Source organism: Meriones unguiculatus, chromosome 17 (assembly GCF_030254825.1).
Source record: "Meriones unguiculatus strain TT.TT164.6M chromosome 17, Bangor_MerUng_6.1, whole genome shotgun sequence".
NCBI classification, from domain to species: domain Eukaryota; kingdom Metazoa; phylum Chordata; class Mammalia; order Rodentia; family Muridae; genus Meriones; species Meriones unguiculatus.
Window position 1 is genome coordinate 18,386,107 of NC_083364.1, and position 19,026 is coordinate 18,405,132.

General features: G+C 43.3%; 2 protein-coding genes across 9 annotated transcripts in view; both read right to left on the bottom strand.

Annotated features, from left to right (window-relative positions):
• Nucleotides 1-19,026, bottom strand: part of LOC132648783 (zinc finger protein 431-like) — an 84,905-nt gene that overhangs the window by 14,807 nt on the left and 51,072 nt on the right. The window lies entirely within an intron of this gene.
• The window catches only part of LOC110562039 (zinc finger protein 431-like), a 69,754-nt gene continuing 51,083 nt past the window's right edge, over nucleotides 356-19,026 (bottom strand). For 5 of the 8 annotated variants that reach the window (XM_060371234.1, XM_060371233.1, XM_060371231.1 and 2 more), the window contains one exon: nucleotides 16,445-18,531. In XM_060371234.1, coding sequence (XP_060227217.1) covers nucleotides 16,797-18,531 — 1,735 coding nt within the window. In that variant the 3' untranslated portion in view covers nucleotides 16,445-16,796. Of the gene's footprint in view, nucleotides 3,415-8,554; nucleotides 8,636-16,444; nucleotides 18,532-19,026 lie in introns of those variants that run through there. The other 3 variants (XR_009587188.1, XM_060371235.1, XM_060371236.1) reach the window with 3 other exon arrangements.

Sequence of the window (19,026 nt, forward strand, 5' to 3'; positions counted from 1 at the left end):
GGCTAGTGCGGACTGAGCGACAGGAGCGGAGTGCTTCTGCCCTCAGGGAGAGTGCTGAGAAGTGTCGCCGCCTGCGAGGTGGTTCCCAGCCCTGACCTCCGCTCCAGGTTCCCTCCCTGACAGACGCACAACTGTCCGGACCTGCGGGGTCGGACATTGCGGTGGAAGTTGCGCCCGTACTGCAATGTCGTCCCTGCACTTTTCCTGCCCTCAGCAGGCACTGCCCCTTCGTGCGGGCACTAGGTGTCCAGCCTACGCAGACCGTTCCTCACAGCTGTAAAGATGCCCAGCCCATGAGCATCAAGTGAAACCACCGGATCGATAGTCACCAGGCATCAGTAAGGCACACCTAGGATTGTCCACATCTTTCTCTGCTGCACATCGTTAGGGAAACAGTAACTCTTTCCCAGGTTCTGGGGTAGCACTAGTCTATCACGCCACCATTTGGGAGGTGAAGGAAGGACATCAGACGTTTATGCCAGCTTGGTCTGAGACGGGAATCACCAGCAATTGGGTCCCCAGGTTCCAAGGTGAGAACCTGGGATGTGAAGATAAAGACAAAACTTTATATAGCCTAGCGGTGGTGATACACGACTTTCATCCCAGCACCCGGGAGGCAGAGGCAGGTGGATCTTTGAGTTTGAGGCCAGCCTGGTCTACAGAGTGAATTCCAGAACAGCCAAGGCTACCAGACAAACCCTGTTTCAGAAAAACAAAACCACCTCATCCCCTCCCTGTGGGTTCTGCGTAGGGTCTCCCCTCCTGAAGCAAACTTTAAATACTGCACGGCACTCATTTTTATTGACATAATTGTGTTATGGATGCAGAAGAACAAACTGTGTTGAGTCTTCCCTAGCATGCCCTCACCCAGCGTCCCACACTGCTTCTCTCTCTTTTTCTCTTCTCTTCTCTTTTCTACTCTTCTCTCTCTCTCTCTCTCTCTCTCTCTCTCTCTCTCTCTCTCTCTCTCTCTCTCATTGATCTTCTACACCTGGGTAGTCAGTTGTGATGTAGTGGTATATCTAGCGTCAGAACGGAGAGTGACGGGAATCAGAAGGCCAGAGTGCAGGGAGCTGTTGGGTGATGGGTGAGCTGGGCTCCATTGCTGAGGCCCAGGCTGGTCTCCCACTGCATGCTGAGTCCTGTTGTTCCTTAGGTGTGTGGGAAGGTGGTGATGTCTGTGGCTTCAGCTTGCAGAGGTGAAGGATGGAGACTGAATGTCTGAGCTGAGTCCTCAGTGGCCCTGTGCCTGCAGCCGCTGCATCTGCAGGATCTGGCTGAGAATGCACTGTACATCCTCATCCATCTGTCCGGTGCACCTGCTGGGTGCTTCCCTGCCCCTTGCAAGTCTCTCCACTCAAACCCAAGAGAGCCAATGCTCCATGAGGAAGGTCCCTGCTGCACAGGCATGTTCCCAGAAGCCACAGGCAGGCTCTGAACAGGAGAGACTGGGCCCAGGAGGTGCCAGAATAATGGTAAAGCCAGATGGGCACCCTTAGGTGGAGTCAGGAGGCAGGGGACTCACCTGAATGGCATACAGGAGATGACTGCAGTATAAAGCCACCACGGTGCCATGCTCCTGGGCCTCCTCCTGTGGACTCAGGGGAGTGGTCAGAGAGTCAAGGTCATCCATCTATATAGTGATTTTGAGGTCAGCCTGCATTACATGAGACCCTGCCTCAGATGAAAGGTGGATAGGGAGGAAGGGAACAAGAAGGGAAGGGAAAGGAAGGAAAGAAGGCAGTTTGGGAGGAAAGGGGAGAGAACTGGAGGCCCAGCCACAGTGAGACACACCCACACACTCTGCCTGAGTCAAAACCCCAGGTTCAGTAGCTGCTGATGGCTGACTCAGGGAGGTGTCTGTGGTACCCTGCCCAGCCTGCATCCTGCCAGGCATGCCCACTGTTGGGATCAGTAAGCAGGCATCTCTACGGCCACCCGCAAGGGACCTCACAAACCGGGTATCAGGCATTTGTGAAGCCACCAAGAAGACCACCCGCTGATCACCTGGAACCACCTGGGCATGCCCTGGGTCACCTTATAAGAGAGCTCCTGGAGCCCTGCCTCTCTCTCTTTCTCTTCTGCCTAATCTCTCTGCGACCCCCTTTCCCTTCCCCTAATAAACCTCCCATATGGAACCGGTCTCGTGGTGTGATTTGTGAACCCGTCGTGTAACCTTCACAGTTGCAAGTTTCCTAACACCCACCAGTACACTGACTGCTCTGTCTATGGCTCCCACCACCCCTCTCCTGCTACACAGAGCCAGTATCTCCATCCTGTGCTGCATGGCTGTCACCTGGCTTCAAAGGGCCTCCTCTTCCTTCTTGGAGCTGGCTGTGGGTGACTGCTGTGCCTTCAGAGCCTCCTTCAACATAAAGAATTTTTTGGACATATCTGTGATTTGTTAAGGGGATCGGACTCCATGAGTGTAGTCACTCCATGAGTGAGCCAGGCAGTGTAGTCACCTGCGACCACCAATAGTAACTGCCTGCACAAGGGTCTAGGAATTAAAAGAGTCAGAGAACACGAAGAAGTGACGCCAAGACAGTGCTCTGATCAAGGCACCATCTTTGTTACAGAGTAAACCACTTATATAGGTTTCCAAGTAAACATATCCAAGCAAAACAGGAGGCTTAATTAGCAAAACAGGAAGTGTCTGCTGAAAACAACAAGAATAACGAGCCAGCCTGACTTGCATGCACGTGACCATCTCAGGTCCAATGGAACAGCTCAAGGCAGAAACCAGGGACCTCTGTATCTTTTCTTGGCAGCTTGGAACAGGGTCACTGGTTTTTGGGCCAGAACCTGAGCTGACTCAGAACAGCCCAGGGCTGAAAAATCTTCCTCACATTTTTCAATGTTTGAATGTTTGGAGACAGAGAGAGAGAGAGAGAGAGAGAGAGAGAGAGAGAGAGAGAGAGAGAGAGAAACAATCCAATGAAATATGTAGAGGAATTTTAATTCAGAACATGGCTGCTCTGGCAAAAGATGTGTGTGTGTGTCTGTGATAATTCTAGTCAGTTTTGGTCAGTCAGTTCAGTTGAACAGTGAGTTGAGAGGCAGTGCAGTGGAGCTGAGTTTGTGGCAGGTTAGTTTGTGGGAATCAGAGGCAGTTTTACCAGGAGAATTTTATAGAGACAGGTTGAGGAGAGAACAAACTAGACACAGGTGAAGACAGAGGGAGCCAGAGGATAAGGAAGAGACAGAAGATTAGAACGGGTTACTAGAGTTATTGTGAGGCCAAACAGAGCAAATCATTCAGCTTGGAGAAGAGTTTGAGCTAGAACAGCTGAGTTAAACCAGGCAGCCAGAGTTCAGAGAGAACAAGAAAGGGTTAACTAACTTTATATTGTTTCTCAGACTTCATCCAAAGTTAGCTTGTTCCTGGAGTACCTTGGTTCCCACTCTTAAGATCTGAGAAAACAAAACAAAACAAAACAAAAACAAAAACCAGAATGTTCTCAGTAGCTTGCACTGAGACATAGCAACCGAAGCAGACTAATAAAGACAGGATTGCTTAAGAAAACATAAGTTGTTTCTAGGGTAGCAGTGCTCCTCTTGGCAAGCACTCAAACTCTCCTCTCTGTGGTTTGGCAAGGTGCTGTTAACCAACTAGGTCAAAGTACATTTCATTCCTTTACCCTTTGTCTATGTAACCCTAAGGCTTGGAAGCCCCTCTTTGCGGTTTTTCCCTTTAAAAACTGTTCCCTTGTCGCTCTCCTAACCTGTTGTGTCAGAAAGGATTGCAACCCAAGCTCGAGCTTGAATAAAGGATGTAGTGTGTTTTTCATTGGACTTGTGTTCCTCGTTGTCTCTTGGGGGGGTCTAGTGACCTAGGGATAACATTTGGAGCCTCATCTGGAATCTCCCAGACCTCCAGGACTCCAACCCAGAGGATCTTGTGTTGGCCGGTAAGTGCATGAGTGTCTCTGTGCAGTGTCTGTGTTTGTGTTTACTCTATGTTCTGAAAATTCTCAAGGTGTCTGTACAAGTGGCAAGATGTGGCTAAGGGCAGATTCACTGGACAGTCACAGCTGTGGGGGACAAGGGAGACGTCCCTGTCCCTGGGGTGGACAAGCAATCCCACCCATCAGTTTTGGTGGACATGGAATCCCACCTGGTGGACGAGTAATCCCACTGTTGGTTACTTTCCTCTCTGGGTTGCTTTCAAATTCAGTAGGAGGAATTTGAGAGTCCAGTCTTTTGGATTAATTTCTGTTTTCAGTTGCGGAGCAGCTACCTTATTCGTGTTTGCCTTTCTGTTTTGTTCCTTGTGTTTTGAGTCTTTGTTTGTATTGGACTGTGAGGACGCTATGGGACAGACAGCTGCTAACTCTCTGGACTTAGCTCTTGCCCATTTCTGGGAGGCCCTGGTCTGGCAGGTCTCTGCCAATGCTCTAGTCTCTACCACTGCTGGGTCTCTGGTGGTGGAGGTCTTCCTGGAGAAGGGTTGCTTGGAAATGCAGCACACCTACGGAGAGGTTTCTGGGTAAGCAGGCAGCTCTTAAAGGGGCAACAGCAGCTTTTCAGGTAAGAAAGCTACAATCCTCTATGATCATAAGAATTGGATTCAACAGGTAGCAAGATGCTCCTCTCTTGAAATTACAGCTAAAAGAAGTACAAATAAATTTTGGAGTTTGTCTGTTCTGAATATATAAGTTTCCTATGTCTTGATTACTGATTATTGTTTATTGAGTATGTTAAGATTTTATACAATTTCTGTTCTGTCTTTAAAACCAGGTTTATAAAAAAAATAAGGTTTGAAACTCTGTTTATATGAGATATTAAAGCTGCACCTCCATGTGTTTGTATACAAGAACTTTTCTTTCTGGCAGCCAAAGTTTATAACATCAAAATAATACACTTGGTATTGACTTTAGAGGCACTGAATTGTTTACACTGATAAAATTTGGCTCTAATTTCTAAAAACTATGGTTATGTTCTATGACTTCACTCTGTATTTTAATATTGCAAAAACAGGTTCTGGAAAATATTTAAATGTTTAAGGCTATAAAACATTTTAAAGTTTATCAGGCATTTTAAAATAATGACCTTGGTCAGTCTAACAAGGAACTTGGAACAGTTTCTCAACCCATTGGGGGAGGTCAAAAGACTTTGGTATTTATTTTATTAATTTTACCAAATGAAACCAAGACATACTGTTTGAGTCAATTAAGAAAAATGCAGTTTTTGCAATGTATCATGTCAAGATGGTAAAAACGCATGGGATGACTTAATAAAGAAATGATAAAAAGGATGTTGATGGAAGTTTTCATGTTGTCTGAAAAGCAAGAGCCTGGGGTAGTAAAGAAGAAGAAGAAAAAAAAAAAAAAAAGGAAAAGAATACCTTGTCTGGAATAAAAATGTCTGGTTAAACCAGAAGACCAGAGCTAATAAAGCCTAACCTGAAGGAATATAGAATGTCATAGAAGGTCAGAGTACATATAGAAAGCCAGAGGGCATATGAACTATATTAGCTTTGGTTTCTCATACCTGCAAATATGATTTGAGAAAGAACTGTAAAATATGTTGTTCTATATTTAAAAGGCTGGTGATTCTTCAATACAAAATGTTTGCTTATGCTCTTTAAGGGGGAAGAGGACTGCAATTCTGTCAGCCCAGGTTATACAGGGTTATATTCAAGTTGTTGTTAACCATTATATGAAATATATGCCTGATTGCCAGTTCCTAAATAAATGAGTTAGTGGTGTTTCTTTCTGGCCTATAGATCTGGTATCCAGAATAGTCCATTTTTGCTGAAAGGGTGCCAGTTGTGTTTAGTTCTCTGTTTAGTGTTGAGTGAAACTTTTGTCCTTTAAGCTTTTTGCTGTTCAGTCTTAATGCAATGTGGTAGGATCAGCAAGACTTAACTAGCCCCTCCATGAACTGTAACTGATTGAAAGTTTTGCTTTGATTTTAGTTCAGAAAGATATTTAAAGTTATGTTAATGACTGAAGTTCATTACAAGATTGTGCTTTACCTAGTATGTTTTCAAGGTTAAGCCTAGGACAGCTAACTACTTTGCCTATCTACTTGATCTACGTGAAACAGATATGGTTCTAAAACACTGATCTAAGATATATGTCAGAATTAGAGATTATAGCATTCTCTTTTACAGGATGCCGTTTAGGGCAGATAGCTAAGGATAGACAAAGAGTAACTCATATGCTGGCCCTCAAGCTTTTCAGAGATCTGTAGAATATGGCATTTTAACATGTGTAAGCTTATTATGACAGAGTCCCGAAATCCTGGCAGTAGCTCCCCAAGGTCTCCAAGAAGATTTGGGCACAATGACAGATGACTTCAACTCTGGATTGTGGTATGCTAAACACTGGGCGAGACTGCCCCAACTGGCCCACTGCTAGGGCCCAGCCTAAGGACAGAGCTGTGGACACCTGGGGAGTCATTGTTTCACATTGCTAAAGGCAAGGTGAGGCCAATCTCCCATGTTCTTCTTTTCCACTGAAACAGTCTCTCATCTTCTGTGCCTGTTGGCTGGACTGCTTCTGCTCATGATGCCATGAGACCACAGGAGCCAGGAACAACTGCCTAGGTGGTGGACTGACTGACTCCGTCATTTTGATTGATACAGATTCATTTAGCTTATAATTTATCCTTCTCAGGACTCTGATCACATTGATGGCTAAGCTAAGCTAATGGTAACTTTGCAGCTAAAGAGTAGACAATTAGATCTACTGTTAGTTCATTGGTCAGTTCATTAGCTATTTAGAACTACTAGGTACTAGATCTTTTATTTAAAAAGGCAAAGAGATTTGCCTTGCTCATAGGTCTCATGTTAATTGCTTATGTCTTATTATGAATAACTGGATAGAAAGATATAAAATTTATATAAAGTAAAAAATATAAAAGTTTAAATTATAAAAATATAAAAAATTTAAGTGTCTAAAAATGTTTCAAAGTTGATAAATTCAAGAAAGATTGAAAGATCTAAATAAAAATTTTAAAATATAAATTATAATTTATAATGATATAAAAACAATTTATGGCAGATTAAAAATGGAAAATATTTCAGATTTCTCCCCCACCTCTGCTATTGTTATGCTTATGTTCTTATAAGATTTCAGAGGTTCAGAGTTATGGCATTGATCAAGAGTTCTGATAAGCTAATGGAGCACTGCTTATTATCCAGTCACAAGCTCGAGATTTTAATTTCTCTTTGGTTGTCTTCTGGAGAGACTTAAAGGAGCTTTTAATTATGTTAAAAACATTTGTCTAATGTGTATATCTGACCCCTAAGCCATAGCTTTTACTAGATCTTAATGGCATGAGTCTATTTCTGCTGTCTTGTAGACACCTGTTACCTGCTTTTTCTAAAGTATGGATCTCAATTCAATGGTGATACTAATATACTTTCTTTTGTAAACTAAAATTCATATGAGTTTCAGGAAATCAAAAAGTCAGAAGACCTGGATCTGCCATAGGTCAAACGGACCCCAGATAAATTTTTCCCGTGGTCTTGGGATTCCTCACTTTCCCCATAGACAATTTTTAACTTTTGTCTCTAGTCTGAATTTGTCTCAGCAGATTTTTACCTGGCTGACAGACTCCATTCAGGGATCAACTATGAACTGCAAGCTGAGATCTGGACTTGCTGAGAGCTGAAGTAAACTGGTCCAGCCGAAGGCAAGGCGATCCTGTCTCTTCAATTGGATCACTAATTAGATGGTGCCCTGTTGCCTAGCTTTTGACTAGCCTTTCAGCCTTCCTGGGTCTTCAATATCTCTGTCCCAATGTCAGATGAAGAAATTACAGAAGAGAGATCTATCGTCCTTTATCCTATCTAATAGGCTGAAATGCTGAGTTAAAAAGGGGCTCCCTGACATTAGCTATTAACTTGGGGACCTGCTTAGCTGGAGCAGGAACTGGTATTGCAGCACTGGATGTACAAAGCCAGAATTATAACAGCTTAAAGTCAGATATTGATAAAGATATTCAATGCCTTGAAAACTCAATCACCAATTTAGAAAAGAATGTTGATTCCCTGGCAGAAGTAGCAGAACAGAAGCAGCTTGGATCTGTTGTCTTTACAGCAGGGCAGGCTGTGTACAGCCCATAGAGAGCAATGTTGTTTTTATGTAAACCATGTAAACCACTCAGGAATGTTTAGGAAATCCTTAGCAAAAATAACAAAAAGCCTGGATAGACACTGGAAAGAGAGGATTCCAGAGAATGGTTTAAATCCTGGTATAATAATTCTGTTGGCTAAGGTTGGAGAAAACCTGGGGAAACATGAAAAAGAATACAAAGCAAGCCAAAACTGGTTTAAATCTTGGTTTAGTGCTTCCCCTTGGTTTAGTACTTTGTTATCTGCCTTAACAGAACCCTTGCTGATATTGTTACTTGTGCCTACCCTTGGCCCCCCTTGGCATATTGAATACTTTGATTGCCTTTGTTAGACAGAGGTTGGGAACTATTCACTTAATGATAATGAGGTCCTAATATTGAACATTCAATACTGAGGAGTGAGGCCTCTAAAGAGCCCAAGATTGGTCTAAAGTTAGAAGTAGAGGGAAGAATGAAAGGGTTAAATTACCAGAACTAACTCTATGTTGTTTCTCAGATTCTATCAAAGGTTAGCTTGTCCTTGGAGTACCTTGGTTCCCACTCTTAAGTTCTGAGAAAAAAAACAGAAACAAAACACAGACTATTCTTGGCAGTTACAATAAGGCATAGCAACTGAGGCAGACCGATAAAGACAGGGACAATTAAGAAAAGCCTAAGTTGTTCCCAGGGTTGCCATGCTTCTCTTGGCAAGCTGTCACTCTCTGTGGTTTGGCCAGGTGCTGTTAACCAATTAAGTCAAAGTGTATTTCCTTCCTTTACCCTTTGTCCAACTATGTAACACTAAGGCTTGGAAGCCCCTGCTTGTTTTTTCCCTTTAAAAACCCCGTTCCCTTGGAGCTGACGGTTGCTCTCCCAAGGATTGTGACCCAAGCTTGAGCTTGAATAAAGACCGTTGTGTGTCTTTCATCAGACTTGTGTTCCTGGTGGTCTCTTGGAGGACTTAGGCATAACAAGGGTGAGCTTATTCAGCAGTAAGCCTCAGAAGCCAAAAACATTCCAGGCCTAAATTAGATTGTGCAGAGGCTAGAAGCTTCCATGACAAGGCCTAGGTTAGCAACAAAAACAGTGTGCCTCAGAGCAACAATTACATCAGGAGAATAGTGGATATTTTTACAGAAAAATCTATTTGTGACCCTTGAAGGCAGTGCAAGTCACATTGTGATTTTTATCAATAAAGTTTTATTGTCACATGGCCCTGTCTGCTCACAGAAAAAGGGAACCACAGATTATGTTTGGTTTACAGGTCAGTAAATACTGGTTGGTTTGTTTTATTTTGGTCCTTCATAGAAAAAAATGCCCTGACTCCCCTGATCTTAGGGTCTGTCTTGGCACATTCTGGGAACAACTAGGGTCTGAAGATGTCTCACCATGTCCAGAACCCATAAACCCAACTTGGGATTTTTATCTCATTTTATGGGAAGCCCAATGTTGGCTTGCGACCTCCACACATGGATATGCACACACAAAAAGATACAACCAGGGCCTGTGAGTTGGTTCAGGGCTTGAGACACTTGCCTGCTTCTCTACCTGAGTTCAATCCCTGGGACCCACGTGGTTGAAGAAAACGGATTCAGACAAGTTGTCCTATGACCTCCATGCATGCATGTCCTCACCCCAACATAAATAAATGCAAGAAATTAAAAAAAAAAATTTAAAGGTACACGTGTGAAATTTGTGTTCAAATACTGGCTTAAACATTTAGTAGCTGTGTGGTGGAACGGGGCCTCTTTGCTGAGGCGAAGGCAGAGGAGGCAGGGAGCGGTGGGGGTGGGAGGGAAGGTGGGGGGACAGGCAAAGCTGCGAGTAGGAGGCGCTCCAGGATCTGCTGGCTTATGAACACAGCCAAGAGCAAGCCTGTACCCACACTGGCCTCACAACCATTTATAATGAGATCTGGTGCCCTCTTCTGGTGTGCAGGCACACATGCAGTCATAACATTGTATACATGATAAATAATCACATCTTTAAAAAAAGAAATTAAAAAAAGAAGCCAAAATGTGATAAAGAGAAGAAGCTTGAGCAGGGCTGAGGCACATGAGCTCCTCAGCTTAGCTGCGGATACTCTCCCCCTGGGAGCTACAAAATCTCTGGTGAGGAGGCTTCCTCTCAGAGCTGTGTGGTTCCTGAGCTCTCATGTCTCAGGATGCCCTTCTACTGGAACACTGTCCCATCTCAGAGCTGTGTGGTTCCTGGGCTCCTGTGTCTCAGGATGCTCTTCCACTGAAATAACTTGTCCCCTCAGAGCTGTATGGTTCCTGGGCCCCCAGCCCCAAGATACCCTTCCATCTGAGCAAGAACACTAACAGATTTGATGCTGTGCCTCACATGGGCTCTCCTGGTGCTTGTGCTCCTTCTAGTCCTGTGGTCTGAGCCACACTAGGACCCTATCCCCTATTTCCATCTGCAGCAGTCTCTTCCTCCTCTTCACCAATTATTCAACACCTCCTCCACCAGTGACAATTAAGTAAGCTTCCCTTTCTGGTTGGTGTAAATGCTTCTCTGAGTCTGAGGAAGTGACCATTGAATGTCTGGCAACCCTCTGGTACTCTTGGAGGTAGAGATATTTCAGTCATGGTCTTTAAGGCCACGGCTGGCTCTCTTCACCTGTCCCCATCCTCCCACCATTGGAGCTGCAACCTTGCTGCTCCTAAGGTTAGCTGCAGCATGTACACACCCAGGACACAATCCTCACTGGCTGGTGACTCCGCTCCCTTCTGCAGTGTTCTCTGCCATCTAAATGTTCCCATTCCCAAGCAGTCTTTCTTCTTTGCTTCCTGGATTCAGGTTTATAGGAATTCAGGTGTCATTTAGGTATGAAGTGGCATTAGACTGTTTTATGCTGTCCTATTTCAATTAAAAGCTGGCTTTGGAGGTGGGATATTGCTCGCCCTTCTCTAGACCCAAGCATGCTTATTTAAAGATTTCCTCCAAAATTTCCGTCCCATATCAGGCGATCCACAGAGAAAGGAGCAAAACAAAATAAAGGGACATACTATTTATAACAGGGATTATTTCTATTCATCTTATACTATTTAGGTTTAAAATTCTAAAACTTCTGCTAAGGTATAAATCTGACCTCAAGGTCTGTAAGCATATTGGGTATGATTAAACCATGTAAAATCTCTAACAATGGGGTGAGCCTAAAACGTCTAACTCTAGGGTTGAGAGTTAAAATCTCTATGTAGGACATGTGCCTTGTTGCTGTCTAAGCTGCTGTTCCTCCATCAGGATGAAGGCATCCACAAGGCTGACAGCCATCTTTTTTAGTGTTGGAAACGATGGACTTTGCCATGTGACCTCACTCACATCTTGATTAAAAGTGACCATATGGCAAGAGCCAACTAAGGAAAAAATGACTCCTCCTAGCTGTGAGGCCCAAGTCATATGGTTCTTTCACACAAAGGAACCACAAGCCACAGTCCCTTCTCTGTCTCTTCAGCCTCTCTGGTTTCTCTTTTCCTTTCCTCAGTGATAGGCTGCCCACCCAGTCATGGCTGGACCCTGAGAAGGATTACAATAACCCAGGGGGCATCCTAGCTAGGAATCAATTTATAACTTGCCTCCTGGCCGTTCTCCACAAAGTTGCCTTTAAGGTAGTAAACTATGTAAAATCCAAGAGGTCATACAGGATAAATATGAAAATCCATTTCAATTCCTAGACCTCCTTAAAAGGTGCTGTAATATATGAATTTACACCCTGAAAGCCCAGTTGGAAAACCACTCCTTTGAGCTACTTCTTTTCTCAGATATTAGGGCCAAAACATAAACATCTCAAGAAAGAAAGAAAACTTAGCCAAGGACTTCAAGGAATACAATGAGAGAGATGAAAAAGTTCCAAAACAAAAATATGTAACGATGGCTAAGGCTTCTCAGACAGCCAAAGCAAAAGCCCAGGCTTCCAGGCTGCCCAAAGCCCAAGAACCTCCACATGATTGTTTAAAATATGGTTAGAGGGTTACTGGGCCTGGGCTGGTCCGAATCCTTATAAACCACCCAAACCATGTCCAAGGTGCCATCAAAAGGACAGTGGGTTGTTGACTGCCTACATGCCTCTTCTGACATGGGGACATCAAACCTAGGTTATCCTTCAGCCAAACTTCCTTGGTCTGGCTATGGATGACTGATGGGGCCTGGGCTCCCATAGCCTGACCACTGTCATCTCTGACAGTATCAGGGTGATCTGTTTCCTTTAGGATCCTGTGGCCACTTACTCAGTCCTGATGGAGTTGAGGGGACCCACCTCTTCTTCCTGTTTCCCTATTTACATCATTACCAGGCTCACCAAACCCCACCATTTAGCTGGATATGTAGGGCTACCCACCCCTTACCCATTCCTGCCTAGTAGTACCAATCTGTCCCTCCCATCTCCTTGCTGAGAAGGGACCTTCTAGACAAAATGGGAGCTTCTATTTTTTTTGCTCCTCTCACCCACTTGACCAATTGATCCCCACTCCTCCTCCAAACTACAGGCTGTGACACATCTTTTCCCTCACCAGCCTATCAGGTAGATCCCAGGTATGGGACACTCAAAATTTCCTCTATAGCCAAACATCCCACTCCCACCTCCACTCGTCATTTAATAACAAAACCCAACCAAATATATAACCCACACTCAATACACGTCCTCTCCAAAACCTCAGGGGACTTAAGAATCTGACCTCTTAGGAAAGGCTCTTCTGCATCCCACTTCTACCTCCATGAAATAACCCAATGGAACCTATTACTTGGTTCAGGATCTCCAACTTACCAGTTTATCAGGAGTTCCCCTTCACTTTGTAGCACCCAGCCTCTATGCTCTCCTTCCTACCATCCGCCCAGAGACTACTCATTTCTCTGTTTTAGACCTCAAGGATGCCTTCTTTTTATTTCTCTTGACCCACAGTCACAAAATATCTTTGCCTTCATATGGACCAACTCAGAAACATGTATCTTCCCAACTCATTTGGATCTCCTACTCCAGCATTCTGGGATAGCCCACATTTATTTGGACAGGCTCTGGCTTCTTACTCTCTTTGCTTCTTCCCAAACCCAACTTTACTCAATATATAGATGATCTTTGTATTCCATCCCTGCAAATTAGCCAGGCAGACACCTCTCCCTGTCCAGCCAGAGATATAGGGTCTTACCTGCTAAGGTCGAGCTGGACACCCCTCAATTTAAAAATTGGACCATATTAACCAAGGATGGACTCCTTGTCTGTGAGCTGCACCTAAATTTCTGATATTCAAATCAAAAGGCTTAACCTTCCAGCCGACTACTACAGTCTTCTCTTTTCACTATGTAGACTATGTCACTTAACATACAAGGGTCCCCAACACTACCGCTTCCAGAGTTCTCTCTCTCTTCAGGTAGCATCAGTAGAGGACTCTGCACTTACCTTTCAGCTATGCCCAACATTTTAAATCCACAGAAGTTACTGACATGACTCTTTTAAAGAATGTACAGGTCCTTTGTTAAGGACCCATAGCACCACAAATGGGAAATGGGGGTCAGTGTTAAACTTTACTATAGCATTTGCCACAGCTGCCCATCATGCACAGTCAAAACACAGAGGGTACACATCCCATTCTCTCAACCCCTAGATATAGGGACATGGTACAAGGTGTGGTCCAGAGCTCCTCACATTTTTAATATCAATCTATTTTAGAAAATATCTCCCTTTCCTGCCTTAACATCTCGTTTCAGACCTTAACCTCTGCATATCCGCTAGATTTACTAACAGCTGAGAGAGCTGACCTTTTTCTCTTCCTTGTGCACTCTTGGTTGTACACAAGGCTGGCCTTGAACTCACAGAGATACTTTTGTCTCTGCCTCCCCAAGTGCTGGGATTACGGTGCTAGCACCGTGCCCGGCTCTCTTCTTATATTTATGGTTGTGAGCCTAGTCTTTAATAGCTGAGCCATCTCTCCAGTCCCTTGGCTCTCTTCTTAATCGTTCTAGTTGCACCAGCCTCTTAAACTTCTTATCTAGATTTCTTTCAACAACAAATTCAAAAGATTCCTAATCAGACTTTTAATCTGTTGTTATTACCAGATCACCAGCCCGCAACATAAAATTATACCCAAGAGTGATGCTCAGACTTGTTTCAAGAAGCATGATGCCCCAGATAAGCAGTAAGCAGTTTGAGGATTATACTATTCCCGTTCCAACTACCTCCCTTTCTGGCCAATAATCATTTATCAAAAAAACAAAATAGGGGTTCATGATGAATTTGTCAATGACATTCTGGGTCTTATGCATTATAAGATCTAGAAGTGGTCTTTGTTGGCCTTCCTGCTTGCATGGAAGGCTATCCCAAGGCTCAGAAGTCCAAGAACCACAGCTCTGAGGAGAGAAGGTATCCCAATGGACATGCATCCTAAGACACAGGAGGTCAGGAACCACAAACCTCTGAGGTGGGACAGTGTCCCAATGGAAGGGCATCCTGAGACACAGGAGCCCAGGAACCACACATCCCTGAGGTGGGATTGCATCTCGGTGGAAGAGCATCCTGATGTACAGAAGCTTAGGAAACACAGCTCTGAGAAGAAGCCTCCTCAGCAGAGGCAGTGAGCTCCCAGGGGAGGGTATTCCCAGCTGAGCCACAGAGCTCAGGAGCCTCAGCCCTGTTCCACTTCTCTTCATTGCTCCTTGGCTTCTCCCAAGAAGAGTCACACCAAGCAGCAAATCTCATATGAGATTTATTGGGAGGGTCCAGGGTGTAGAGGGATGAATCTAGGGTTGGCTGCCTCTGTTCCTGGGAGAGGACAGATGGCAGGTGAACAAAGAGCAGTGCTTATCCAGGATTTCTTAGGAAGCTGGGCTTTTCAGGGCAGAGAGTTCCAGACTGAGAATTCGTTTAATTTTAAATCCTAAATTTGGCAAGCTCTGGGATTACTCAAGGATTGTGGGAAGCTCAGGGATTACTGGGGGGTTTAACTGCTCAGGGATTGGTCGCTTTTATTCACACCCTTTTCCCTATATCAGAACCATCGGTAAGGTAAGATAGGAAGACCTTCTTGGCTGCAGCATGATCACTGTATACCTAGGGAGGTGTCCAGCAGTGCTATCTCAGTATGGCTGCAGGCTGAGGCAGGAAAGTAGGTGCCGCCACCATGGGCAACTCCTATGGCAGTACCTCAAAACAGCAGGAGGCCAAGGTGCCAACATTTTAACAGCTCCTATTATGGTACCTAACAGGAGCCACAGCCTGGGGCAGGAAGGCGAGGGCACCACGGTGACAGTTCTTGCAACTTCACTCAGCACCCATCCCTCAGGCAATTAGTCTGTTATTTAAAAACAAAAATATATTTTTCTGGAAAAAAAATTATGTACACTGTTTTGCTTCCATGTATGTGTGTGTGTGTGGGGGGGGGTCAGATCGCCTAGAACTGCAATTATACAGCTGTGAGCTGCTGAATGGGTACCAGACTTAGGTCCTTTGGAAGAACAGTCACTGCTCTTCACTGCTGAGCCATCTCTTCAGCCCCTAGTCTGTTGTTTTAAGGAGACAGAAACTGGGCATCTTGTCTCACCCATGCAAACTCACTACTTAGAATACTGATGCAGGATTCCATGAGTTCCAGGCTAGTCAGTGGTACATTGCAAATTCAGGCCAATTTAGGCTATACTGTGATATCCTGCATGACAATAAATGAACAGATATATGGAATGGAAAGAGTCCAGCCTTTTTAAACTGTGGACTCAGAATTCATTTCATCCTGATGCTTTGGCATTGGTGTGTGAAGATTTTTAGTACTGCTAAAAGAAAGAGCCTTCTCATTACCTAACACTAGAAGAAGAACTTTATCTTGTTTTTTTATGCATTTGTGGGTATATATTTATACTGTCTTGGATACCTATCTTGAATCTACATTCACCGGTCCAACGGCAACCCTTGCCACATTGCCTACACACCACTGGAAGACTTGGCCATCATTCTGGTTTATATTAAAAGACCCTTAGAGATGCCTCATTCACTTTCCAGTGCAGAACAAAGTACTATATTTCTCACAGTTAATGCACCAGCCATTTTGAGACTGAGATTGTTCATACTTTCTTTGCAAATGACCATGCTTCCCATAATCGAGGCACGAGGATCTTGCTATCAGAAACCTCTAAATATTCCTTGACCTATTATATTAGTATGACATACCTTAAAACTAGTAGTACACATAGTAATCAGAAAACAAATCTTGCATGAGTCATGTGGATCCCCCTGAGAATAAACATAGGTCATCAGCTTAGCATCAACCACCTTTACCCACTGTACAGACAATTCTCTGGTATTCAGCTGCGTTTCTGAGAAAGTGTTAAGAACAAGAATTTATTCCTCAGAAAAAACTAAAATAACCCATAAAAATGGATGGCAGTGTAAATATAATTTTCATTTTTAAACAGGTTTATTATTCAAATTACTGTGTTCCTCTATCCTTGGATAACACTTCGTATACAATTTGGAAACAGGACAGTATTTTAATGACGAACTGGTTCTACTAATCTTGCATGAACGACACTGAGATGGCTCAGTGAGAAAAACTGTTTGCTGTGCAAGGCTTTCCTGTATTTATTAGATTTATGGTGCTTCTCTCTAGTAGGAATGCTTGCATGCCTTTGAATAAGCGTGTAACATGTAGAGGCACTATCACATTGACTATATATTAGTATCGTTTCTTTCCAGCACATCTCTGATGTGTTTGGAGATTACAGTGATGTGCCAAAAGTTTGCAGCCTCAATTACATCCATAGGGTATCTCTCCAGTATGACATTTTGCATGATTATGAAGAGTACTCCAAGATGCAAAGGCTTTACCACATTGAGTACATTCATAGAGTTTCTTTGCAGTCTGACCTTTTTCATGAATTTGAAAATGACTGCAACATGCAAGTGACTTACCACACTGAGTACATTCATTAGGTTTCTCAACAGTATGATGTTTTTCATGATTTCGAAGGCTACTACGACTTGCAAAGGCTTTACTGCAATGATTACACTCATAAGGTTTCTCTCCACTGTGACTTCTTTCATGAATTTGAAGAAGACTGCGACGTGCAAAAGCTTTCTCACACTGATTACATCCATAGGGTTTTTCTCCACTATGACTTCTTTCATGAATTTGAAGAAGACTGCGACGTGTAAAGGCTTTATCACACTGATTACATTCATAAGGTTTCTCACCAGTGTGAGATCTCTCATGTATTTGAAGACTACTGCGACACACAAAGGCTTTACTGCAATGATTACACACATAAGGTTTCTCTCCACTATGACTTCTTTCATGTATTTGAAGAAGACTGCGGCGTGCAAAGGCTTTACCACATTGAGTACAATTGTAAGGTTTATCTCCAGTGTGAGTTCTTTCATGTACTTGAAGACTACTGCGAAATAAAAATGCTTTTCCACATTGACTACACTCATGGGGTTTCTCTCCAGCATGAATTCTTTCATGGATATGAAGATGACTGGGACGTGCAAAGGCTTTACCACATTGATTACATTTATAGGGCCTCTCTCCGGTATGAATTCTTTCATGTATATAAAGATTACTGCAATATGCAAAGGCTTTACCACAGTGAGTACATTCATAGGGTTTCTCAAGAGTATGATGTTCTTCATGATTTCGAAGACTACTACGACTTGCAAAGGCTTTACCACACTGATTACATCCATAGGGTTTCTCTCCAGTATGAATTATTTCATGCCTGTGAAGATCACTGTTATATGCAAAGGCTTTACCACATTGAGAACATTCATAGGGTTTCTCTCCAGTGTGACTTCTTTCATGTATTTGAAGATGACTACGGCCTGTAAAGGCTTTACCACACTGATCACATTGATAAGGTTTCTCTCCAGTATGAGTTCTTTCATGTTTTTGAAGACGACAGCGAGTTGCAAAGGCTTTACCACATTCTTTGCAATCATAGGGTTTCTCTCCCGTGTGAGTTCTTTTGTGTATCTGAAGATGACTGCGACATGCAAAGGCTTTACCACATTCATTGCAATCATAGGGTTTCTCTCCTGTATGACTTCTTTTGTGTATTTGAAGATTACTGACACGTGCAAATGCTTTACCACATTCATTGCAAACATAGGGTTTCTCTCCTGTGTGAGTCCTTTTGTGTATTTGAAGATGACTGCTACATGCAAAGGATTTACCACATTCGTGGCAATCAAATGGTTTCTCTCCCGTATGAGTTCTTATGTGTATCTGAAGAGAACTGCGACTTGGAAAAGCTTTGCCACAGTGATTACATTCATAGGGTTTTTCTCTGGTATGATTTTTTTCATGTTTTCGAAGACTACGGAAATTTGCAAAGATTTTACTGCATCGACTACATTCATAGGGTTTTTCTTCACTATGGATTCTGTCATATATTTGAAGGAAACTATTCTGTGTAAAGGCACACTGCTTCTTTCCATATCCGTTATGCTCACAAGGCTTGTATCCACAGTGACAGATGTTGTAGCTATTAAAGGAGAAATGACAAACAAATGGTTTTCACACTGTACTCACACAGATTAACTTTTTGTTTCCCTTAAACATGTGCTGTAAAGATTAAGGTTACCCCATGGCAACAACATTCGTGCCTCCCACCAACTGTTCCTTTCACTAAACTTTGGAATGTCACTATAGGGTTAACAATAGCTTTACTACATCCTTATAAAAGATCTTGGACACACACGGATCCCGTAATCAATGTGTATGCCTTTCATGATAACTGAATGGCATAAAACTAAACAAACTGACAAGTTCTTCAACATGGCTCTCTTGCGGCTATGACTAAAATAGTGTTATATGTTACATACTGTTTGCTTGTCTTGCTTCTTAGAGGAATACTTTGCAAACACAGGTCAGCTACCTGAAATTCATGTACACAGTTTTGTGAGAATTTAACAATCATCAATATACATAAATCTGGGCTGTGCTTGTTTACACTGCTGCTTTTCTTTAAAACTGCAGG